Source organism: Larimichthys crocea, chromosome III (assembly GCF_000972845.2).
Source record: "Larimichthys crocea isolate SSNF chromosome III, L_crocea_2.0, whole genome shotgun sequence".
NCBI classification, from domain to species: domain Eukaryota; kingdom Metazoa; phylum Chordata; class Actinopteri; family Sciaenidae; genus Larimichthys; species Larimichthys crocea.
In genome coordinates this window covers 51,354,694-51,380,482 of record NC_040013.1, presented here as the reverse complement: position 1 = coordinate 51,380,482, position 25,789 = coordinate 51,354,694, and the positions used below count along the sequence as shown (strand labels likewise).

General features: G+C 44.2%; 1 protein-coding gene across 4 annotated transcripts; it reads left to right on the top strand.

The window, feature by feature from the left end:
- Positions 1-193: 193 nt before the first annotated feature.
- On the top strand, positions 194-25,663 carry mtmr3 (myotubularin related protein 3). 4 transcript variants are annotated; one of them, XM_010740204.3, is made up of 21 exons: positions 194-405; positions 2,594-2,669; positions 3,677-3,733; positions 4,918-5,007; positions 6,037-6,153; positions 9,212-9,294; positions 10,786-10,952; positions 11,045-11,141; positions 11,423-11,536; positions 12,120-12,310; positions 12,573-12,704; positions 12,809-12,920; positions 13,842-14,037; positions 14,153-14,338; positions 14,578-14,748; positions 15,193-15,338; positions 15,816-17,346; positions 17,435-17,542; positions 17,675-17,763; positions 19,991-20,017; positions 21,603-25,663. In XM_010740204.3, exons 3-21 carry the CDS (start codon positions 3,731-3,733, stop codon positions 21,772-21,774), a joined length of 3,732 nt encoding a protein of 1,243 aa, XP_010738506.2. In that variant the 5' UTR covers positions 194-405; positions 2,594-2,669; positions 3,677-3,730; the 3' UTR covers positions 21,775-25,663. The 4 variants fall into 4 exon arrangements, with proteins under 4 accessions (XP_010738506.2, XP_010738507.2, XP_027134024.1 ...); XM_010740205.3 differs by lacking the exon at positions 19,991-20,017; XM_027278223.1 differs by lacking the exons at positions 17,675-17,763; positions 19,991-20,017 and having other exon boundaries at positions 21,603-21,754.
- Positions 25,664-25,789: the final 126 nt, after the last annotated feature.

Sequence of the window (25,789 nt, the reverse complement as noted above, 5' to 3'; positions counted from 1 at the left end):
GCTTTGTATGAATCCTGTCCTACTCGGAGCATTCCGTCATTTCCACATTGTTTGCTTCATTCTCGGTCTTCAGCACAATTAATATCGATGATATATATATATACAGTTATTCAGCCAGTCCAGTGTTTACATGATCGTACCGCATGGTATGTCTGAGCCCCTCCCTCCACCAGAGCGTCGCTCTGACGCGATGACGTCACGTGCCTACGTATGTTGTTGGGCTGGTGGAGAGTTCGCGACGATGGCGACGACGGCTCGGTGCTAGAAAAGGGACGCAGTGAAGCTGGCCTCGGCTTGGACATGACTAATGTTTATTTTGATCGAGGCGTGTTTGCAGCTCGGTGATTGCACTGGCTTCGGGATAATCTCCGGCTTCTAACTTCTCCATCGCTCCTTTAAACCCCGGTGAGTCCGCCGGTTGTGGTCGTTCACTCGGTGTGTTTTGACAGAGGCCTCCGCTTTGGGTTCCGCCCTCCATCTCATAACAACAAAAACACTACGCTAGCTCGACCAGCTAACGATAGCTAGCCAGCTCACTGCTCGGTCTGCTTCACTCTCACTGATGGCAAACACCGAGCACCGTGAGACTGCAACATCAGAGCACAATGCTTATTAGTAAACGTTAATGTCGACCGCTTGCTGTGCAAATACCCGGGCCGATGTGTTATTCTTGATGAACTATTGTCGATAACTAGCTGCAGAAGATGTAGCTTACACAGAATGAAGACAGACACTAATGTTACCGCTACCCAGCTGGTTACTTTAGTCTGTTGGCGGGTAGTTAACTATAAAACGAACCTGTTAGCAGCTCAGGTTAGCCGCTGACTTTAGCCTGGTAATAAACGAAGTTGTTATGTTTTATAGCCCCTGGCACTCATTAAAATATGTTTACGGTATGTTTATTATATTTTTTTTATTGCCAACTGTACGTTTATTTGCTAGAAAGCGCTAGCTGACTTTAAATAACATTTTAGCCGGCCTTTGTTGACGTTTCAACCGGAGAGTTAACATTAACTTTCAGCTGGCGGGGTCCGTTTTTTTTTTCCACACACGAAGTTAGCCGACGCGTACGCTTTTATGCGAGTTAATCCTTTCCCCGTTGAGCAGCACTGCCCTGCCGTCAACGTAGTGCGGTGTCAGTCAGTGCCACAGTCAGCAGTCTGTTTTTATTCATCGGTTAGGAGATTGAGGCTGTTAGTTTGATAATGTTGCAGCCTGTGATCCCCGGTGGCCTGTCACGGGATACAAGTAACGTTAAGGCTCTAAGGGGCTTAGCTTCCCTGTGTGACTCTAAAACTCCGAACCAGACTGAGCCGTAGCCACGGGTCATGAGCCCGCTGCGGTAAACAGAGCCGTGTGTGTGTGTGTGTGTGTGTGTGTGTGTGTGTGTGTGTGGCAGATATGCTTTATCAGGTAGCAGCAGCAGTAAAAGCTGGACTCCTCGGTCCTCAGTGAGGTAATCCCCCCCTGGCCTCTTCACACGACTCTAAACAACCAGGCGGTGCTGAGGTCCTCATGTGCAGCTGGTCCAATGGAGAGTTTAGTTTAGTTTGTGTTCTGCTCTTACACACCTTGAGTGTTCCTGAGAAGGTGTGCTGAGGTCCTTCTCATTCACTGACCTCAGATCAGATTTCAGTCCCTGCAAGAATAGCTGACCTTTACAACTATTTGTGGGCCAGCGTGCATAGAGATCTCTAACAGGTTGCCTGTTTTTGAAAAGACCTGTTAGGTGATATCACCGCATCATCACATTTGAAGGCTACGCTTGATAGTTTAACATTACCTGAACAAAAACAAAAGTTGGTATGTGGTTGTGCTTTCGCTGTATTTCAGCTGTAGACAGGGCAGGAAATTAATACCAGCCACCAGCCAAGCGCTGTGAAGTGTTTGGCTCTGTTAAATAGTGTTTGACCAACAATTTGGGCCGGTGACAAACCATTGTTGGGCGGTTTAACCACTAGTAATGTTTCTTTTGCACTAGCAATCTGCAACACATTCCATTAGCTTGTATTACGTCTCAGGACAATCAAAGGTACTTTATTACAATTTTTACACTTTACTGTTGTTATTCATTGAACACACAGGCCTAAAATACCAAATAACACACACACATAGACACTCATTAATTAGAGAGAAGTCTGAGTGATGGGCTGCCACCCAGCATCACCTCATCACTGGGTGTACTGTGGTCTCGGCTGGACGTGAACAGGCCTCTCCCTGGTCCCCGTGCCAATTCCATACAGACTACATGATTGATATCATGTATGAATCGAGGGCTCTTGTTTCTTTCTCAAGGTGAACATTAGATGAGCTGCATGACTGACCCATATCTGTACGCTGGTTAGACTGTAGACTTTGTGCATCCAGTTGCCTTTTTTTCCCCCCATTCCACAACTGAATTTAAGTGGTATCTCTGAGCCTGCATTCAAGCCACTGTGACCACCAGTGCAGCTATATTTGCAAGGGAATCAAAAGAGCTTCTGTAGCTTGAACGTCTCAGTGAAAAAGTCTGCTGTTTGCAAAAACATGGACGAGTTTGCGAGGAAACACATTTGCTCATTATTCAGGTGTGTGTTTGCTTTCATTTCCACAGATTTCCATGTCTTACTTGTGAGAGTTTCCAAACGGGATCATCAGGACTGCTCATCGTCCGTTACTGATTGTCTGTTGTAAGTCTAAACCATATTGCACAACTGTTAATGTGACAGCCATCTTGTGTTTATTCAACTTTAGTACTCACTGAAGGCCTAAATCATGCTATTGCTAGCCCAGCCTCTCCTTGTTGTGCCATTTCATGATGAATTGATCAGCTATTGAATGTCTGACTACCCAACCAGGGACTGCTGATCTCCTCCTCGATCACTGGCTACAATGAGTTCATTGCCTAAACCCATTCCATTACTGACAGAGTATTTACACATCCTGATGCGTGCATGCTTTACCAACAATATAATAGGACGGCACTTTGACTGGCCTTCAAAATTCAGCCACTCCCTGGAACTTTATTCTTGTGAGCTAATTATATAGAGAAGAATGTTAGTTTGATTTGCCATTTCAGTCAGAGGAGATAGGTAAGACTCAAAATCTGCTCTAAAGTCAGAAATCTATATAAAAAAAAAAATGAGACCAGAACTATATAGTTTATATGATAAAGGTATGTTTTGGGGTATTTTGTGCCTCCAACAGTTGCAGTTAGTTGCCAGCACATTAACCCCTCAGCCTCGATGACCATGTGTTTACATCATAGGACGCAAACCTCCTCCTGAAACAATCACTTTAAAAATAACTAAGTGTTATATTTATTTTCAGAAAACCGGCTGTCCAACACTTGTTTTATGAGATAAATCCGACAGATGAAATGGTGACCCATATTTTTGAACCAATCATTAATATTGATGCTCTCCCAAAATGACCTGTGTGGCCAGAAGTAGCAGTTTCACAATGCTCCTAACTGACCTGACATCAGTGCTGCTGATGAGACTTTGTAGGCAATAAAGTTTGATTTTGATCATGAGTCCTGTGTCTGTTTTATAAACATCATTCAATGTTTTATGATAATGATCTTATTGGCACATCAAGATTTTTGAAATTTGAGTCAATATGTGATCACATGTAAGAATGACGGCTGCTTTCAGTGCCGTATATAATTAACATATTTCCTTGTCTTCTTGTGCAGACTGGTCCAGGCCGGAGGTCCTCGTTGGTTGACCCACACTCCTTCACAAGGGCCATGGTAAAGTGCCTTCATGCATGCTTTGGGCAGTAGCTGTTTGGCCTGTATCGTCAGTGCAGTCTGCAGAATTGGAAACTCTCCATCGAATTTCACTTTTAATCAGCTGTTTATCAGGAAGCAGACACTTCTATCAGCTGCAGCAGTGTCAAAGGTCCTCAGAGGCTGCTGCCTAAGCAGGGTTGCTTTCAGTTTTTGCTGCAGAAATTCATGTTGCACCGCCCAGTGGTTATGTCACGAACCATGGTTTTTGCCTTTTTGGCGTGCTGCTGTGTGGTGGCCGCCCCCTGGCTAGCCTCAGCACCCTTCCCGCTCAAGCCATGACAACTGCATGTATCACGCTGAGCCAGCATCCCACAGGACGTGCAGTCGCTGTCTCTTATCTGCCATCTCTTTCGACCACCTTAATCTTTCCATGCACGCTCTTTGGATTAAACTCTGCTTCTGACCAAACACAGCCCATAGATTCCTGTCGATCTCTGTGAGCACAAGGCCACACATTTTTTTCCCCAACACTTAGTCCTTGAGAAAAAAACCCTGACTCTGCTTGTATATCCATGCTTCACATTCCCCACTGATAGGCATCCTCTGTGAAATATCTCAATCTTGCATAAGACTACTGTGACCTCAAACATCCAGCCCTCTTGAAAGCCTACAGACTCGTGGTAAAAAGCACCTTTAAATAAATGTCAATGATTTGATTCTGCCAACTATAAATTAGATTTAGACTCTTCTTTCTTTTCAGGCTCTTGTGTAAATTAATTAACATGTCTGTTTCCAGTTTTAGAGCGTTGTATTTTACTGGCATCTGCTACACTATGGCTTGTTGTACAACGGGTGATTATAGTAAATTAGCCCTGGTTGCACATTATAGTGGTGGTGGGAAGGAGAAGACAGCCACACAAAGCAGCCTAAATGCAGCACTGTCAAGTTGGTTTTAAATCAGCTGTGTGTCACGACAGCGATGACTCTTCTTTTTCACCCAGAACTACTACTATGATGGTCTTGAGCAAAGCCTTCAACTCCAGGACTGCTCCACAGGAGCAGGGTGATAAATAAGTAAATACCCAGCCAGCCTTCCTCAGACAGATGTTTCAAAAGCGTGTTCAGACAAAACTATGTGACTGAAACAACGTTGTGGTTGTTAAAGTTGATACTGACTAGTTAACAGGCCTTTTTGTCTGCAGGAGGAGGAGGGGCAGCAGAGCTTGGAGAATATCCAGGCCGATCAGATCTTCCCCAAGAAGTCCCCCGTCCTTGAGGAGGAAAACATGCAGGTGAGGAAGCCGCTGCACCTGCTGCTTATCTTGTTCTATAAAAAACAGTTAACCTCACTGTTATGTGTTATTACAGTTACTTCCTGCTAAATGATTTGATTGGATAAAAGTGCTGCTATAGAGCACAACAGTACTGTGAATTTTAACTCCACGTATCACTTGTTAAGGTTAAAGGTTGTCGTCTCTCTTCAATTGTTCACGGAGTAACCATTTAATGCCTACTAGCGTTATAAACTGAATATAATTAGCTGATAATTCAGCCACCATCAGTAATCAATACACATCAATCAAACCAATAACTAAGTCAACATCAGACAACCTTATCATACTTAAAGGTTGCCTTGTGTTTCTGTAGCAGAGACAAAACCTATGAGCAGTTTGAATTTGACTAAAGCTCCCTGCTCTATCACACCAACAATAATGCTGGTTATAATAATGTTGGTGGATCAGATCCACACATAATGGAACTCAGCATCTCTCACATGTCTGACGGTATTTTAGGAGGTTTTTACCTTACCAAAGTAACTATCTTGTTACCTGTTTACTAGTTGGACACCGCACACCTACCTTCAAATAGTATTAAACATGTTTGAACTTACTGGAACATTAAAATAGGAAAAAACAGGAAATATTTCCACCATCAACAGACTCGTTTCTCTAGAAGAGTGTCATAGTTTGGTCCATAAACAATGTCTGGATAGTGCCCGGTTTCAGACAAAACAAAGATTTCTTAACCTAGAAATGCATTCAGATTCCTCTTTGGTATTTCAAAGTAATAACTGTAACTCGGCAAAGGTCCATTTTATCAGTGTTGTTCAAACACTAATGGTTTGCAGCCCACTAAAAATGGCATGGTCGATCATAATTAGAAATGTAGTAAAGTTTTGCTGTGGAAAAGGTGTGTACAGTTTGCACTTTAAAACCTTACATGTACTTGTATTATACCTCTGTGCATACATCATCATCATCAGCAGTGATCTGTGTAGCTGTGCAGCTTGTGTGTGATGTTTTATCTCCTGCTGTTGCTAGTTGCCCTTTCCTGAGCTGCACGGGGAGTTCACAGAGTATGTGGGGAGAGCAGAGGATGCCATCATCGCAACGTCCAACTACCGCCTACACATCAAGTTCAAAGAGTCCGTTGTTAACGTAAGTATCTTTTAAAAAGTGAATGATGACCTTTGAGGTCAGATACAATCAGAGATGGTCTCTCACACAGCTTCAAATAACTGAAGAGTGAATTACATCATCTGTACTACAGACAGTGTGAAAGTGTGTATTAATGTTTTGTGAATGGACAGAGATGGGGGTTATTGTGCCAGTGCTGTGTTGGCTAGGCCTTTCAGAGTTGATCTGCACTGGCAGCAGTGCCTCGTGACTCTTTATCACCTCTTTTTCCCCGCTCGCCTGCCTGCTCTGCTTTCTCTCTGTGCTTGCCGTTGCCTTGGTTGCAGCGGTTCCAGAGGGGATGCATAACAGTCGCGCCCTCTCTGTCTCTGTGTCTCTTTTCACCATGTTAAGAAAGAGACTAGCTCTGTTCCCCAAGTGGGGTCACTTTCTAAGAAAATTGCCTCATTTGCCACTAGACTATACTACTGTACTATATCTCTCATAATCTGTTTATATGCATTTCCATTAATGTTTTAAAGATACAGATTAAGTTGTTCCCATAATTTGACCAAGAAAGCTCACTCTAGATTAATTCAGAAAAGCATATGCTGTGCTCAGATCACTAATCTGCTCTGTCACTGATACGTGAGATCAGGAAAGTTGTGCAATGATGCATCATGCGCTACAGGGAAAGCTTATGGTTGTTTCACTTCCGTCTCTTAAAAAGTAGAATTGTTCTGTTGTTACTTTTCTTAGCAGCAAATCTCAAGGCCAAAACCAACAATGACTTCATCCTATTAACAAGAAAGCCATTTAAAAACTTGCGCCCTCTGGTTTAAACCACCGGTATAAATACTCTCTGTTTTGACTGGTGGCTGTGTGTGATGCAAAAGTGTGTGTTCTTACAAGCGCTGGTTGCTTCAGTGCGTCACCCCTGTGACTGGGGAATGCCGTGCAGCCCTTGGCTACCATCGAAGCCAAATTTCTTCTGTAACAATTTAAAATGTCCTATTGGTGCTGATCAATCATCCAAACCAATGATTTAGTCGACCTTTAGACTGGGTCAGTCCTACTGCTCTAAGCAGTCAATAGTGCACACATTTTCTCCTGTTTAAGTAGCGTGTGCTAAAACTACAATCCATCTATTTCAGGAAACTGGTCAGCCTTTTTTAAGAATGAAAGTACATGTCAAATTTTTTTATAAATGTGTGTCTTCAGTAAGAACCTATGAGAGCCAAAGGTTCAGAGTAGGGAAGTCAAAGTTTTGAGAGATTGAGTCATTGTTGGTTTTTGGTCTTTCCATTTTAAAGGAAAATATAACTATAATGTAAAGGACAAGGCTGGCAATATTCCGAGTATTAGACTTCATTCTTTCTTTTTTTTTTTTCTTTTTTGGTATTGAATGAACTGTTTCTAAAGTGTATGACTTGTATCATACAGCATGAGTCAAGACTATATTTTGACTTGTTTTGTTTGTTCTGTGACCTGCGGGCGAGAGTAAGTTGTTAATTTGGAAAAACAGTGCAACCCTTTTCTTTTTCAAGTGAATCAAATATGTTTATGTTATATTTCTAGTAAAGTATTTATTTACTGTATTGGTAGCAAAACTCGGATATGATATCATAGCAGTATTTCATGTCATTTCCTGTTTTAAGGTTATCTTGCATTGGTTATATTTATATAACTTTATATTGCTTGAGAACAGAATAGTAGTGGTGGTACCAACCAGACCAAAACGAGCTAATCCATAAAATCATATATCATTGTTTAGTTAATCAAACCTTCACATATATATGATTAGTGTCCACCTGAGTTTCTACTGGCTGCCTGCCTTGTTTTTTCTGGGTTAATTGGGCGTCAATGAGCTGCCAGTTCTTGGTTCACACGCCAACTCTCTGTGCTCACTTCAGACCGGGCCAACGTTTCCCCTCATACATATTTTCGTTGGTAGATGAAGCATCTGCATCACGTGGCAGAGTTGTCACAAATCAGGGGTGCCGTGAGGGAGCGAGAGGCTGTTAACAAGCAGCCAAGGAATTTTGATGGTGGCCAGATTAGAGATGTAGATCAGAGGGCAGGCATTAAGTTGTTGCAGCAGGATGCTCGAACATCCGGAATGTGCCGCAATCAGCAACACACAGAGAAAATAGTCACAAATGGACATGCATCACTTTCATGATTGTTTTCTCTGTTTTGCTTTGGATAGAGTTGTTGTTGTGAGGTGTCAGTAAGTACCCAGCAGAGCTGCACGGCGTGGAGTGGTTGACTTGAGTGTATAATTTGTGTGTGCCTGTCTGTTAACCGGCTGGTTCCTAGAGGAGTAGAAGTGGACATAATGTATCCACGCAGAACATTCAAGCTGCCAATCTCCTGATGCAACTTTTACACCAATCTGCCACCAGGCAGTAACTCGGTCACTGCCTCGTGTATTTGGCGCTTGGATGCTGTTGACTGGCTGCCACCCGTGCATGGCTGTGCAGCAGCAGATTGAGCCACACCTTTTATGAAAGCCCACTGTGCTGATGAAAAAATGTCTCTTTACTAATTAACAGGGCTTAGTCAAAAGCAGCATTGGTATTTCCCTGCAGTATTCAAAGTACGCTCTTAAGTCATAAGCACATGGCAGTTCTGTACTTTGGATGGTATTTGCCTATAAAAGATAATACTGTAGATCTAAGCCAAAGGGGAAATACAGATAGAAGCTCTTCACCATCCAATATTAAGTGTTTTTGTGCTCCCATACTCAAAGTTAAGAAGATTATGTATATTAAGACAGCTCAGGGAGATGTGATGTAAAAAATGAATGGAAGTGCACCTGGACAAGTAATCTGTGTTTTTAGCACCATGTGTCTGGATGCTGGTTTGGTTTATACAATAAGATATTTGAACTAAACATGTGATGTCGCAGCTCATGACTCTCGGCATGAAAGCTTTTCAATATGTTGACCAAAACTAATGTTAAATGTCAGTTGCAGTCTACCGCACTACTTGTACTGACTGCATGTGTTTGGTCGGTACGTTTCCAATATGCTATTTAACCTTTCCATCAATGTTTGGCCGAGTGTAGAGTTGATCTTCCCTCTCTTTCTCTCCACAGGTTCCCCTTCAGCTCATAGAGTGCGCTGAGTGTCGAGACATGTTCCAGCTTCACGTCACCTGTAAGGACTGCAAAGTCATCAGGTATGAGCAGCGATACACACACTAAGATGTTACTACCACATTGTCGAACTTGACTTAGAACTTGGGTTACATGTGATGTGCCGTGCAGAGCCTTCACCAGTTCATTCTGACGTTTCTCACAGAAGTCCAGGCGCAGGATATATGTAGAAACGAGGTTGCCATGGCAACACTTAAATAGAGCACACCCTGTAAAGGTAACAGAGGAATCCTGCAGCCATAAACTGTATGTTTGACCTAGATGAGCACAGACTCGCCCAAACCAATAGAGCAGCTTCATCACTTTCAACCCAACCCAAGTTTGTCGGATACTGACGAAGTATTAATCCACCTAACAATCCTAAAAATAACAGACTTCATATTATATCTGCATATTATATCTCAGAGACGATGCATATAATTATATGCATAATGGTTATGTCTTATAATAGTTCTAATATAAAAATGTCACTGCCATTTCACTTCATTCATTTCATACATTAGGAAAAGACTCACCCTGTTGCTCAGCCTCACAATAAAGGTGCTGCAGCACCTCCTGCATTAAACTTGCCAGCTTGGTTTGTTTTGTATCCTGTTTGAAGTCAGATAGACGATGCACAGACAGCTGAACCCAGGAACCAAAAAAATAAAGAAACAACATGTGAGCAATCAGCAGCAATTAACAATATTTTACGAGCTGAGCGCAAGACACATCCATAATTAACATTACATGTCATTACCTATTTTTAGGTTATTTTGCACTTTTTGCATAATAAACCCCCATTTAGCTGCAAAATTCATGATGTTAGGTTTCCTGGGGCTGCATGATCATGGCCAAAATGATGAACGTGATGAGTCTTTAGTTTGATAATTTAGATCATGATTATCATGATTATTCATTGTTTTTTGGCACAAAATATTCTTATTGCGGTTTTATGTGTAAATAAAGAGAGCACTGCTTTTATCTGTATGTGCTGTGTTCATGCTAATGTTCAAATATTTGCATCAAAAGCAAAATATAAATATATGTATCAAAATGTACTAGAAAAAAGAGCAACGCACATACAGTGACGCGTTGTACAGCTCTGCGGGTTATAGAATAAATAAGACAGCATAAGACCTCAGAGGCTCCTGAACACTTTCTTCCCTCCTGACCTCACCATTGACCTCTTGACTCCACAACAAGCTGTTTCAAGGGACTAGCTCTTCGCTTTTCCTCTCCACAACAAGCTGTTTCAAGGGACTAGCTCTTCGCTTTTCCTCCAGACACTTGTTTTTCGTTTTCAGTTGTATTTTAATCTTCTACTCCAGACTGCAGCCATAACATCCAGAATATTCTTGCACAGGCTGCTGCTGCTGAGTGCATGGGCAGCCATATGACAGTGTTTTCTACCATTTTTAAACATCAGTATTGCATGTTTATTTAATTGAGGGAAGCCAAGACTGTGATCACAGTTGATATGGGAAAAATTTGCATTTAAAGTTGTTTTTTTTTTGTTGTTGTTTGATACTCAGGTGTCAGTTCTCCACCTTCGAGCAATGTCAGGAATGGTTGAAACGTCTGAACGTGGCAGTGCGCCCCCCCTCTCGCCTGGAGGACCTCTTCTCCTTCGCCTTTCACGCCTGGTGCATGAATGTGTACGCCGGCGAGAAGGAGCAGCACGGCGAGCTGTGCAGACCAGGTACCCCACCGTCTCTACCTGTCCTCACATAACCCCAGCAGAACCTCTCCGCTCCTCTCTGGTCTTATCGGACATCTCTGCTCTGTCTGTAGGCGAACATGTGACCTCCTGGTTCAAGAATGAGGTGGAGAGGATGGGCTTTGACACTCAGAATGCCTGGAGGATATCTGACATCAACAGCAAGTTCAGGTAATAATGGCTTTCATTGCCGCTCTGTTGATTTCTGTCACTCCCAGCTACAAGATAGATCTGTCCTTTGCTTTCATTGGCATACAGCACAGGTCAGTATGTGTGTCAGACAGTGGGTGGTTGTGTTATTGTACTCCTCTGGTGACCTGGGCAGATAAAAAACAAACCCAGATTAGGTGTCCTTAGACAGAGACCTTTGTTGAGCCTTTACAGCCCCTTGGTTCTCCCTCCCTCTCTCTCTCTCCTAACTGTTGTTCTCTCTGCCCTCTCTGCTCTGCCAGGCTTTGCCCCAGCTATCCTCAGCAGCTCCTGGTGCCAGCCTGGATCACTGACAAGGAGCTGGAAAATGTGGCAGCCTTCCGCTCCTGGAAGAGGTTTCCTGCTGTGGTTTATAGGTTAGTATGTTTGTTTCAAGGCAGGAAATTCACAGTGTTTATGGCCACACAGCAATGAAAATCTTCAGATTAAATCTAATGGCTCTGTATCACTGAGGACTGAGTTTACTAATTACTAAAGAATAACTCCCTGAAGGCTGCATTTCTCTCTTCAGAGTTTGTCAACATGGCAAAGACCAATGACTTAACCAGTGACATACACTGTGTCATGGCTTCAGTGAATTGTGGTAGTTGTACAGTGCTTGGCAGCCTTTGATCTTTGTTTTTTGGAAAACTACTCCGACCAGAAACGGCAGCTTTATGCACGTCACAAATACACTGGAGACAAAAGTTACTGGCTTTAGTCATTTTACAGCGACCAATCATAGATCAGATGTGTTTTGAGCAGTTCAGTCAGAGAATGATATTTCATTCTTTCACCCTTTTTATTTGATTGTTCATAAAATCATTAATCGATTTATTGATCGACAAATGAATCAGCACTGTTTTCTTCCTACAAATGAGTTGAATTAACCGGCCACAGTCTGGTGAACTGACTATGATGTTGTTTGTTCTCAACTCCTCACCCCCTCCTCTCACATAGGCACCAGACCACAGGGGCTGTGATCGCCCGCTGCGGTCAGCCAGAAGTCAGCTGGTGGGGCTGGAGGAATGCCGACGACGAGCACCTGGTCCAGTCCATCGCCAAGGCCTGTGCCGTGGACGGCACCTCCCGCAAACACCTTTCCAATGGCAGCTACACTAACGGCTCTGACCTGCCTGACACTGACTTTGGTGAGAGCTCGCACTCAGTGAGTCTCGCTGCACCCTCTCAGCTCACTCACTGACACACCCACACACTCTCCGCTGAACACACACCTACCACCACCACACACAGACAGATGTTTCCACGGTGAGGCTCTGCTTTCTACGTTAACAGCAGACCTGTTAGGGCTTGTCTGAAGCAGCAGGTTCACACAAACACACACATATCAACTTCCCAGTGTCATACAACCTGAACAGTAGACAACTTTGCTGTGTTTTGTGTCTGTGTCAGAATCCTCCATAACCAACAGCTCTGAGGTGGAGACATTGGCCATCCAGCCCCAAAAGTTACTAATCCTGGATGCCAGGTCCTACGCTGCTGCTGTAGCTAACCGGGCCAAGGGGGGTGGCTGTGAATGCCCAGGTGGGTCCTTTCAGCTGGTCCCTGGTGTGATATTTCTGCACACTAAAATTAAAAACAGTTTTTGCTTTCTCATTTATTTAACCACTGTTTTACTCATGTTCCAGAGTACTATCCCAACTGTGAGGTGGTGTTTATGGGCATGGCCAACATCCACTCCATTCGCAAGAGTTTCCAGTCTCTGCGTTTCCTCTGCACTCAGATGCCTGATCCAGCCAAGTAGGTTTTTTTTCTACCTCCAGCAGTGACTCTGATTTCCCCTAGTCATAACGCTAAAGCCCCGCAGGCTAAAACTATTAAATATAAAGCGCTCAAGGTTTGCTGTAGTAACTGTAGTAACTAGTAATCACAGCTGTTTTTTTGGCCTGGCTCTACACCAGTGCCTGATTTAGAAAGCCTGGCCCGACCCCAAGTGACGGATCTCGTTCCATCTGCACTCCCAGACTTGACGTTACAATGGTGTGTGATTGAATCGCGCTGGCTTGAGAGAACGTTGTTGAAAGCGGTTAGAAGATCAAATCAGAAAAGAAGAAAAGGCTCTGAAAAATCCTCCTAACTCTACAATTGAGCTCAGCGCATTTAGTGGGCTTCTTTATTTGAATATTACTTGAAGACCCTTTTGTACAGACAAAGGCTCAATCTGATCGGTATCAATTTACAAAGTATGCTTGCTAAGACACTTAACTCGTTGACATCAAACGTCTCTGTCAAAGATGGTTCACATTTATAGGCAAACAACACACAGTGTTTATGATAATAACACAGACGAGATAAGATGAGTGAAACATTTACTCACAATTGAAGTCGGTCAAGGTCTATGCATGTCTTCCGCTGGTAATGTCATGTTTTGAAATATTACAAAATCATTATCCAAACAGGCAAAGTGTGGATAGTTCATTTTAAAGGTTTTGTTTGAGATTAAACTTAATATTTAGAAAGTAGAAAGACACTTTTACATCCTGGTTGTGCTATACCAAGCTGTTCATGTGGTTGCAAACTAGCTGATGCTATAAATGTTCTATTACGTGGCACCGGTCCATGCTGTGTACTTGTCCTTAAATCATGTGGCATCTCTTAGTGTCGTATGAATTCCTCTGATGTGTTTTCACTGTTGCTGTGTGTGTGTGTGTGTGTCTGCAGCTGGCTTTCTGCACTGGAGAGCACCAAGTGGCTGCAGCATCTATCCCTGCTGCTGAAGGCAGCGCTGCTGGTGGTCAACGCCGTGGACCGAGACCACAGGCCCGTTCTGGTGCACTGCTCTGATGGCTGGGACCGCACACCTCAGATCGTTGCTTTGTCCAAGCTGCTATTGGACCCTTACTACCGCACTATTGAGGTACAGATGAAAACTTCTTTTAGTGTCAAAAACAGTCAGTGTGATTGTTCCAAAATATCACACCATGGTGAAGCGACACTTTATTGAATCTAAGATGTTGGGACGTTTCGTGCAGGGCTTCCAGGTTTTGGTGGAGACAGAGTGGCTGGATTTTGGCCATAAGTTTGCTGACCGCTGTGGCCATGGAGAAAATTCTGAAGACCTGAACGAGCGCTGCCCGGTCTTCCTGCAGTGGCTGGACTGTGTTCACCAACTGCAGAGGCAGTTCCCATGCTCCTTTGAGTTTAATGAGGCCTTCTTGGTGCGTACAAGTGTGGTGGTTGACCTCAAAACTTTCTGCTCACATACTTAGATCAGATTCCTCAAAATATTTTCATGCCTCTGAGTCAGTGTCCGATTGTGAGACACTGATAATGCATTTGCAGTCTGTGTGTGTTCATAAACTATGCGAGGAAATGCCTGTCATGTCTGCTTTATATTATCATACCTGAGGTGTGTGTATACAGGCCTCAACATGTCAGTGTGTTTGTGTGTACTCAGGTGAAACTTGTGCAGCACACCTACTCCTGTCTGTTCGGCACCTTCCTGTGTAACAGCGGTAAGGAGAGGGAGGACCGCCACGTTCAGGAGAGGACCTGCTCAGTGTGGTCACTGCTGAGACCGGCCAACCGCACGCTGAGGAACATGCTGTACTCCTCACACTCCGAAACTGTACGTCCACTGTCCACACCTGTGTTCAGCCCTAGTTCTAGTTTTATATTTAACTGTAAAATAATTAAGTGAAACATGGAGCCCAGCCTCTCCAAAACCAAAAGATTCAGGCAGCAAAGTCTTCAGATGCATTGTGGGCCAGATGAGCCCCGAAGCTGTTTATGTTCGGTCTGTTTTAGATTCAGTCTTTTTGTCTTTGAATTACATTTTCGTGGTTACTATTGTGTTTGCATTCCGTGTGTGTGGGCGTTATGGCCACAAATATTTCACTTGCAATTAGGGAAAAATCCTATCCTCAGAGCTCATTTGCGTTCTTGTCAAATCTTACTCAAATTTCTGCAGTTTGTTTTCTTTCATTTATTTGTGCATTCCACATTATTTCCTGCTGTGATTTGTCATCTTCCCCTCTGTCGTCTTGAGTTAAGTTTGCAGCTGTTGTTGCAGGTTCTCCACCCAGTGTGTCACGTACGCAACCTCATGCTGTGGACGGCGGTCTACCTGCCCAGCTCCTCTCCCACCACCCCCTCCGATGAGTCCTGCGCCCCTTACCCCGTGCCTGGTGACAACCCCGAGGACACGCCCCTGGCCAGGTGAGCCTGGCGCGCTGGCACCCGATCCCCCCTCTCTTCCTCCCTCATGTAAGATAAACACGGCTCGAGGACTCCCACAGCCACAGGGGCCCGGCTTTTCAGCTCCACTGCTTTGATACTTTGCTCTGCCTGGGCCCTCACAGCTACAGATACTGTTTTATGCTCTGCTTATCTCCTGTCTCATGACAGTCATACCAAGAAAGAGCAACAGAAAGTTTGTTTCATGTTAAGCTGGCATATTTTATGACAGCTATATCCAAGTTAAAGAGACCAAGTCTGAATGCTTTTTCATTATGCTTGGCTGCATTTTTCTTGTTTTGACGAGGCTTATATGTGATTGTTTTGTTAACTAAACATTTTGTAATGATTATGTGTGCAGCTACAAATTGAATCATGGGGTGTCAAACACATTGTTATGCCATTGTTTTGTAATGAAATGTTGTTTCCCGGTCATAATTCCTCTTGTTTCCTCTCCAGGCGTACGAAGACTCGCTCTTTCGACAACTTGCCCAGTGCATGTGAGCTGGGAAGCTCACTGGCACCTAACCGTCGCTCCAGTGACCCAAGTCTCAATGAGAAATGGCAGGACCACCGGCGCTCTCTGGAGCTCAACATAGGCGTGGATCCTGAGGGAGGGGGGAACCAGGAGCAGGATATGCGGTCTAACGGAGTGGGACCTTACCCATACGGAGGGGACTCTGAGCTGGACGACAGCCCACAGCCCCGGGGCTCAGACACTGAGCTCGGGCAGGGGGATTCTGTGAGCCCAGCAGAAACAAGAGAGGAAGCAGAGGAGGCAGAGCTTTCCGTTGTGGCGGGCTTGGCCGAGGGCCAGATGGAGAACATCCTTCAGGAAGCCAGTAAGGAGGAGGCGGGGGCAGATGTTCAGAGAGAGGAAAGTGCTGTCGTCACACATGTCATTGACACTGTTGACACAGAGGTGGAGAAAGATGCAAAAGTTGAGGAAGATGTTGAGTGTGCTAAGGTCAACGGGACTGAGATCCAGAGCGAAGCATTTGCTAATGGTTACCATCCAGAATGTGGTGTGATTGAGGCCAAGGAGGATGGTGAGTCTCCCCTTCTGCCTGCACAGAAGGCAGAGGAGCTTGATCAGCAGGCAGCTGAGGTGTCTCCTGCACCAGAGGATCTGGTAAGGCAAGATGTAGAGAACTCTTCTGTACAAGAGGAACGTGCAGGTGGGAACAATGAGTCCAGCTCGGGTGAGCCAGAGCAGGCTGCAGCCCATAGAACTATAACTAACGGCTTTGTGGACACGTCACCTGAAGAACCAGGTGTTAATGAGGAGGCCTATCCTGACGCTGAGTCTGTCTCGGTGCCGGGTGATCAGTTGGATAAGAGGGCCTCCCTGATGGAAAGCTCCACAGAGACTTTAACTGAAGAGGCCTGCGGCAGGTTGGAGCTACCAGCTCAGACGCCTGTTTGCCCATATCGTCAGCCCTGCAGTGATGGCAGGAGCGGGGCGCCCTGCTCCAGGAAAGAGAAAGGACCTGAGATAGGCGAGCCTGGCTTCATCAGAACTTTAAACGGGGGCAGCAAGCGACCCTCTGTCAGTGCCTTTCAGTCTGTGAGTGCTGACCTCAGCAGGGACTTACTTTGTAATGGCGACAGCTCTGATGGGGAGCCCTGCAGAGGACCTCACTGGGCTAAAGGGAATGGGGAGAGGGCCCCTCTGAGTCGACAGGTGTCCCTTGCGAGCTGCAACTCCCTGATCCTCCATCCGCAGGGCAGCTGCTCCCAGCACCGCTGGTGCCACGCCCTGCTAAACCGGGTCACCATTAGCCCGGAGCAACCATCCCGCAGCCATCTGGACGACGACGGGCTGACGCTGCACACAGACGCCATACAGCAGAGGCTGAGGCAGATCGAGGCGGGACACCAGATGGAGGTGGAGACTCTGAAGAAGCAGGTGCAGGAGCTGTGGAGCCGCCTGGAGAATCAGCAGCACACCGGCTCCCACAGGATCAACGGAGACATGGGAGATGAAGTGGTAAGATGCTGACAGGGTTGATCATGAAACTGACTGAGCACCACCCTGATGTTACTTCTGATGTCTGTCTGTGCGTTCTTTCATTCAGACCTCAATGACAGACTCCGAGTACCTGGACCCCAACTGTTTGTCACGCTGCAGCACCGAGCTCTTCTCTGAGGCCAGCTGGGAGCAGGTGGACAAGCAAGACACTGAGGTGAGCAGCCAGACTAACCTAGAGACAAATGAAGGGTTGGAGACAAAATGGTTTCAGATGTCTTCAGAAATGGCAGTTGATGATGGTTGACGGTTGATGGTAGGTGAGCTGAGATCAGTCTGTACATTACAGGTGACTCGCTGGTACCCAGACCATTTGGCAGCCCAGTGTTATGGCTGTGAGAGCAGGTTCTGGCTTGCCACCAGGAAGCATCACTGCAGGTGAGTACTGAAGGGTCATTGAGCTGCAGAAGCTCAAACTTTCAGTCACTATCCTGATCATCAACCACTCCTGTCTGTCCTGTAGAGGCTTAAAGAGATGTTTCCTCTGTTTAAGCTCGCTCGCCTTCTGTTCATACAGTTTCTTAGTCTGAGGCAGCTTTCAGTTCAGTCTGCAGCTTAATGATAGTGGAAACCATCTCTGATGGGATTTCACTTCCTCCTCACATGCATCAGTTTTGTTTCTACAAACCAGAGCTCAGAATCAGACATAATCAGAGCGTGGTCTAATTTGGGTTTACACCAGGGAGTTGCTCATTCTTTTTAATACGCACATGCTGGAAGAAAAATATTTAAGTTTATTGTCCAGCCTGCTATGTACTGCATCTCTGACCACCAGCAAATGTGGTTAATATGATCTAATCTCAACATGTCCTCAGTCTGTTTTGAATGTCCTCTGTCAGTGTGACAGAGCCTGTGTCTCATTAAAGGAGCACTCCTGTGATTTCGCTTCCACAAAACCAATTACAGGAGGGAGACAAACATGACGAAAAATGGTCCGGATCGATGCAGCAGGGGCAGAGATAGAGACATCCTTACTTTTAGGCCCTTTAGTATGGGTCCAAACAACTTGATTGTGTCTCTTTATTACACCCACCCATCATTTTCAAACTCCACGCCTGCAGTTTGTAGAGGGAAGCATATGAATCAGATGAATCTGCATGCTCATGATGGTTCATACATGTGGGCATCCCTTCCATCAGCCTTGGTTTCGGTTGGACCAGTCATAATCATTTATTTTATATGGCGAGTTATATACAGTGATTGACAGAGGGGGTATCACCAGTCCAGATTTTATGCCCCAAGTTTGGCTGCTTTGATTTGTTGTTGCGTCCAGTCTGCAGGTCCATCCAGCACAATGGACCAGCTTCATGAAACCAACTGATCAATTATACTATATTATAGTTACTGCATCGCCTACTTCCTGTTTTCAGAAACACATTTTAGCATTTAGTGTTTCTGACAAACTTTATGACCGGTTGCCTTTCTTCCTGCTTTAAAACCAACAAAACATCGCCCCCAACGTGCATGTTTTACTCAGCGTTTCGTTATAAGACATTATACAACTGTTGTGAAAAGTCAGTTGAAGTAAACTGGTGGAGTGCTCCTTTGATCCAAAACTATCCTTGTAAATAGTCAATAGAATGAATGATTGATCTCTTTAGATTGGAGCTGCACTGATGTGCCCAGACATACAGTGCCACATCGGTTAAAAGTTTGGACAAACTTTCTCATTCATTGTTTCTTTTTTTTTGTACACTGTAGATTAATTATTATCACTGAACATATCAAAACTCTGAAAAAACACAAATGGAATGAAACATTTATGTTTATATGGAATAAACATAAATGTGTAAACAAAGCGAAATATGTTTTATATTTTAGATTCTTTGGCTCTGATGACCTCATTCTCTCAGTCAGCTTCATGAGGTAGTCATTTGATTTTCAAACAGTCTTGAAGGCGTTCCAGTATATTCTGAGCACTTGCTGGCTGCTTTTCCATCATTCTGTGGTCCAAACATCCCAAACCAATCCCATCTGGGTTTAGGTCAGGTGATTGTGGAGGCCAGGTTCTGATGCAGCACTCTCACTTTCCTTCTCAAAGTCATCATTACCGCATCATTCCATGTGTTATTTCATCTACAATGTAGGAAGTAACAAAATAAAGAGAAACATTAAATGAGATGGTCTCTAGTGTCAGTTAGATTAAACAACGTTCCTACAAAATTGACTTGGAAGTATCAGGATGTCTTGAAGTGTGCAGGATGAGATAATGTTTTTATTAAATAAACATCGTTCTGCCTCATTTGATCTGTGGTATTTCCTCTCATGTCGTCATATCACTGTTATCTGTTCTGTTTTTCCTTTTTCGTCGTGGTGGGTTGGATCAAATGAACCACTCAGACATTTGAGAGATTCATTTCGGATGTGCTCGACCAGTGGACTTCACACAGAGTTGTATACAGTAATGTGTAGTTTTTCAGCCATGGATTCAAAACACAAACGTGCAGAATCACCCGTGTAGCACTGTACCTGTTTGACAGTTGTAGCTATGTTAGATGTTCTGTCTTTGTGATGCACATCTTCAACAGGAAGTGTGTTTTAGTGTGTTAAGTGTTCTCCACTGCTAAGGCAGTTCTTATCCATTGTCTGCCCCTCTCCTCTACAGTGGCAGGGAGCCTGTCCAGGAGGTCTGGTGAGATCCGGCTCCCCTGTCCCTCCACCACCCCATCCTCCACCCTCCACTGTTTTAACCTGGCGTCACTGCACCTTCATCCTCCTAATCCTTACACCCACCCCCCACGCCCCTCTTGCTCCTTCCCTTCCTTCACCCCCTGCATCTGATTTCCCTTCATTCTGTTGTAGTTGTCAGTAAGCTCTCAGGGAAATCTCTCTTCATTTCTGAGCCGTATTGACTCGCAGCGCCAATGTTTCCATTCAGCAGTTTTTAATTGGCTGTGAGCACGGTGCTATGAGCTGGGATTGGTCGAGGGCTGAAAATTCAAATCTCAAAAAACAAAAAACAAAAAAAACACACACATTCTTCCTCAACCTCTACTTTACCCTGCCATCACACCACATCAGCACCCTGCACTCGACACACAAACACACACACACCCCAGCAGCATGCTTTCCCAAACCAGCCCCTGCATCTCACCTCCCAGCAGGACAGCACAGTGCTGGAGACCACTCAGCCCCTGTTGGTGGTGGTGTAACAGGCTGGAGACTCAGAGTGAATTAGATGTGGGGGGTTTTATTTTTTTATTTTTTATTATTCTCAGGGTGAGTACAGACCGGTAGAAGGGACCATTGTGTGTGTAATTGTGTGAGCATGGCCTTACATCTGAATCTGAGCATGGGTATCTGACACCTCCAGTGTGACCTGCCTTCCCGTCTAGTGATGACAATGTGTTTTTAATGGGCTGAATAAGCAAGTTAGCACCTAACCCGGCATGTAGTGCAACATCACGGCAGAGTTGAGCTGCAAGCAGGATGAATGGGGTTTGCTCAGAACTCAGAGCTCCCACACTTTCTTTCCACCTGCTTTATCATGCGTCTGTCAGAGTTCACTGTTAGAGTACACTGTTCATTTTCTTTTTGAGTTTATCCCCTGCTGATGTAAACACTCACCAGTGCTTCGAATATGTATAAATCCGCTTCTAAAAATAGTTGCCATTTTATCCTGTTCAGCGTTACAACCAAAAAAATAAACTATATATTGCCAAGATTTACATCTTCAGTTGCAGCCAATGGGCCTGGAGAATAAACTGTTAAGATAAAGCTGTACAACAAAGTGTCAGCAAAATGAGTTCAGTTAGATTTAATTTACCTGTAATCTTGACCTGTGGCAGTGAAATGAATAGATGCAAATTGAGTTTCTGACACAAAATTTCATCAATTTTAGTGTGACCATGAATTAAATAAGCACAACCTTTTCTGCTTCAGTCGCTCTGATAATTACAGCTGAAAACTTTGTTATGGTCATATTTTCCCAAACTTCACTTTAAGTATTTTTTTTTATTTTTGCATAAACTGATTTCTTAAATATTTTTATATAATTCTGATTTGACCGCTGAATAAAGGAGTCATCTGTGTGTGAAAGCAAGTTAATATATGAGGTTTACAGTCAAATAAAGCTAATGTAGCTGTCCATGTATGAAGACCAGGGACATGGTAGAGGTGTAAAGAGTTGACTTGTATTCAAAGGAGACGCATGGTAACTTTAGGTGTAAAGAAGCATTATCTGAGAGTCCACCAGTGACTTTTCTGTCTCCCTACAGGAACTGCGGTAACGTGTTCTGTGCCAGCTGCTGCGACCAGAAGATCCCAGTGCCAAGCCAGCAGCTGTTCGAGCCCAGCCGCGTCTGTAAGACCTGCTACAGCAGCCTCCAGCTCAGCCCAGCTCCCCTGGACCTGGAGCTGGAGAAACCCATCACAGCGAGCTCCAACTGAGCATCAGAGGACTGGGACAGAAGGGACTGTAGCTTCCAGCCGCTGACACAGGAGCTACACAGAATGTCCCATGAACTTTAAGTGTGTGTGTGTGTGCGCGCTGCAGATGTGGAATTCAATGTGTGTATATACAGAGGAGCTGAATGACAGGACACTCAGAATGGTGTTGTGCACAGCGGCGGGTCGTGTGTGTGAGTGCACGTGTGAGAGGAGGTCACACATTCACCAAACAGAGGGTTTGTGGCAGTGATGGACTGCACTCCGAGGCCAGAGGAGCGAGAATGGACATCCTGGTGCCTTGGACCAGGCAGGCAGAGAAGGTTGTCTCACTGGGTTGCTGAAGTCTCTTGAAGGGGCTTTGGTACATTCATTTGGTTCATCCCCTCCCCCCATCCCTGCCCATCAACACTTCTCATCAGACTCATCATCTCCTGGCTTGCACTTCGGCTGTAAGATCAGGAGCTTTATGAATGTTGTTCACAAATGTTCATGGAAAAGCTTAAATGGTCAGTTTACCCAAATTACCAGAACATATAGTAATATATTGATCTCTAACCATGGATTTAGTCTGAGACAGCAGGCCACGACCATTATTTTCATTGTCAATAAATCTGGAAATCAATTAGTCAGAATTCTTCCTGTAATTATTTGAAGCTTATGCCACACAAGGTTACATATTCAGTCCAGACCCGGAGAGTGTTTGGCATCTGCTATAATTGTCTGTAATATGAATATTTGATTATTAATTCAATTAAATCTTATTTTCATTGCGCCAAATCATAACAGAATTCATCTCAGGACATGTTTCATGTAATCAGGTCCAGAGCGTATTGATGGAGGCAGAACAGAACTTCTCATGATGAGGATTTATGGGTCCTCTGGATAATCCACAGTTTAGTAATTTGGGTGAACTGTCCCTTTAACATACTCTGGGCTGAATCCCAACTCGGCATATTTGCTAGCTTTTGTTTTGATTGGCTCTTCGCACACACTCACACACACAAATACAAAGTAGAAAAACAAAAGCAGCAGTTGTGTCTGCATCACTGAGTTTGTGTTTAACATGTTGTTGTGATTCAACCCAGAGGATGTTGCAATCCTCGATGATTTCAACAAAAACACTGTTGGGATGTTCAAATAGTTTATTTCTTAAAGTACAGCACTTCATTGATGTCGACCGCAGCGTGGAGAGTGGATAAATCTCACCCCTGTGAGTCTCACGACAGCACCAGTTAGCGATCTGTAAGAACGGCTTCAGAACATGATGGTCGCTCAGCTCTTCCACGCTGACAGACTGTTATCACTGCAGTGGCTGCTGGGAGTGTAAAGTGATGTGCCGCAGCGTTGACAGACACACTGTGTAATCTCTCCTGTAAGCCACACCATCATGCCCTTCACCTACAACAGCCCCCTTTTTATTCTTTTTGCCCAGCAGGCACTGGGAGCTGGACGTCTCGCTCACTTTTCAGTGCTCCAGTGGACATCACAAGTGAAGTTGTACATTTAAGATGTTTGAAAGCTCCAATTCTGATTTTCATTTTGTTTTATTTAATTGTTTGAGGGGATACTTGACCATGATAGCACTTGTGATCTCCACTCTGATTGGCTGAAAGGTGGAGGAGAGCCGCGGCAGCAGAAAGGGCTGTCTGTACCTCCACACATGACTCACTGAGACGCCCACTCTCCCCCACACCCATTCAATGACCTCCCTGCGCACATGCACACATCGTTTTTGTAAAATAAATGAATAAAATAATATATTCAGATACCTATATAGCATTTAAGAAAATGTATAGAATCCTTGAATAGTGGCTCACTTAGTCACCAAAAAGTTTTTTTTTAATATCTTTGTTTTCTTATGTTATTAATTGTAGAAAGATCCGTATATTTTGCAGCCTGTTAAGGATGAACAGGTGTTTTTGTTTTTTTAATAGAGAAGCAGGGTGTCCTGTTTTGATGCTGCAGTGGTTTTCCCTTTCAAATGCGATCATTACTTTAATTTAATTTATTACGATTTTCTTTTTGAATTGCTGTTTTTAAAATTCCAGACAATTCAAATTGCCACAGGATAATCAGAGTTTAAGAGACGGGAAGTGAAAGGTGGTTCCGATCTGTGCTCGTCAGTTCTGTTTGGTATCGGCCAAATCATGGCAGGATTCATGACTCATGAGGTCAAGGTGACGTGTAGCATCGTGTCGCCGCCGACGATCACACGTCCCAGTGAATAAAACGAGCGTCTAGTTGCTGAGTGACACTTGCTTTCGAGATTTGTATCATGGCCTTTGTTGTTGTTTTTTCTGTTTATCGGCTGGAGCAGTAAAGGTACAACACACGACCGCAGACTTTCATTTTAATTATCTTATTTTTGAGACTGCCAATCTTTATATTCTTCAGCTCGTCGTGTCAGCAGAGGGCTGGCTGAGGTTCACCACACAGGATGACCTCCGATTTCCGCTAATTTTCACTATCGGAGGCGATGTGTGACTGACAACACGACACTGTTTAGTCCTACTGGAGACGTATCTATTGACATCTCCTGTTATTTGACTGGTGGCAGAAGATTGAAGCGTTTAAGGTGGTCAGAACAACAGGCGTGAAGTGTTTGTTTTCCTCACTGCTCTCCTGTGGAAGTGGTGAACATGTTGAACTCGACAGCTCGACCTTCATTCTTTCAATCACAGTAGATAACTAAAAAGTTTGTTTGCCCTCTGCAGATGAATAGATGCTGTCTAATTAAATATTTCGGAAAACACTTGAACAAGCATTGCCATGGCAACAAAAGTGGCAGCGAATTCATTTGAGGTGGTACTTCTGCATTAAAATGTGAAGCAAATTCAAATTTAGTTTGACCCCTATGAGTTTTTGTTTTCTCTTCATCTGTAGATGGAATACTGATCTGCGACCACAAATATTGACTTTATATATTCATATAAAGCTGGCCTATAATCCTAGATCAGTCCAGTTAACAGATGATTTATTCCGAGGCTTCACACTCCTCCAAAAGTGATGCATCTTTGTCTTAAACATAATTTATAAGAAGTGAACACAGACTGATCAGATGCAGGGTGAGGAAGGACGTCTACATGAGATGCATAGTCCCCTCTCAGCCTGCTCTGAGGCCAAAGTTCTTTCACAGATGCTCTGACAGTCAGCAGCATGAACCCTCCCTCTGTGTCTTTCACCACCATCACAGGCGTTTTGGGCACCAAGCTTGTCTTGTTCAACTATCCATGAATGTGACACGTCTTTTTAAAAAGAAAAAAAAGGAGGGAAAAAAGGCTATTTTTTGCACATGACATCAAGTAGACACTGCCACAGAGTGCATCAAAATAAAGCTGGAAGTATGCTGTGCTTTTCAGTATTGTGACAAGCATTGTGGTTGTGTGTGTGTGTGGGAGTGTTGGGTGACACACACACATTGCCAGAATTATCCCCTGTTGTACTTCTTTTTTTTTTTTTTTTTCCTCTCCCAAGAAGTTCTGTTGTATTTCTCTTCACTCACGCTGACCTGCTCTATCAGAGGCGTCACTGCAAGGGCCCACTAATCACTTGACATGAATGCATACGTGTGTATGCGTGTGGACTATTGGTATGACTGTGTGAGTGTGTGTGTCTCTTTTGGTGGAGATTGGTGCCAAGCAGTTTTATTACGGGTCTCTCACAAAGGGATCACTCGTGCTTTTTGATTTTCCTCTATTTTTTTTCTTCCCTCCTGTTTGATAAGCACTTTGAACCTTCTCATGTCTGTCAGAGGAGTGTGTAGCTGTACATAGCAATTTCCTGTAACAAGTGCTCCTTGTTCAGTCTGAATATTTTGTTTTGTTGGATTTACTTTAAAGAGCATTACATTGTTGTAGAATTAAAATGAGAAATAAACTAGATAAACCTACTGTGTTGTCTGCTTGCAGGACCTGATACCTGCAGCTCTCACAGCTTAAAGCTGACACGTGATGGAATATCTGCAGCTGAAAACACACACACACACACACACACACACACAAGAAAACAGTCAGAC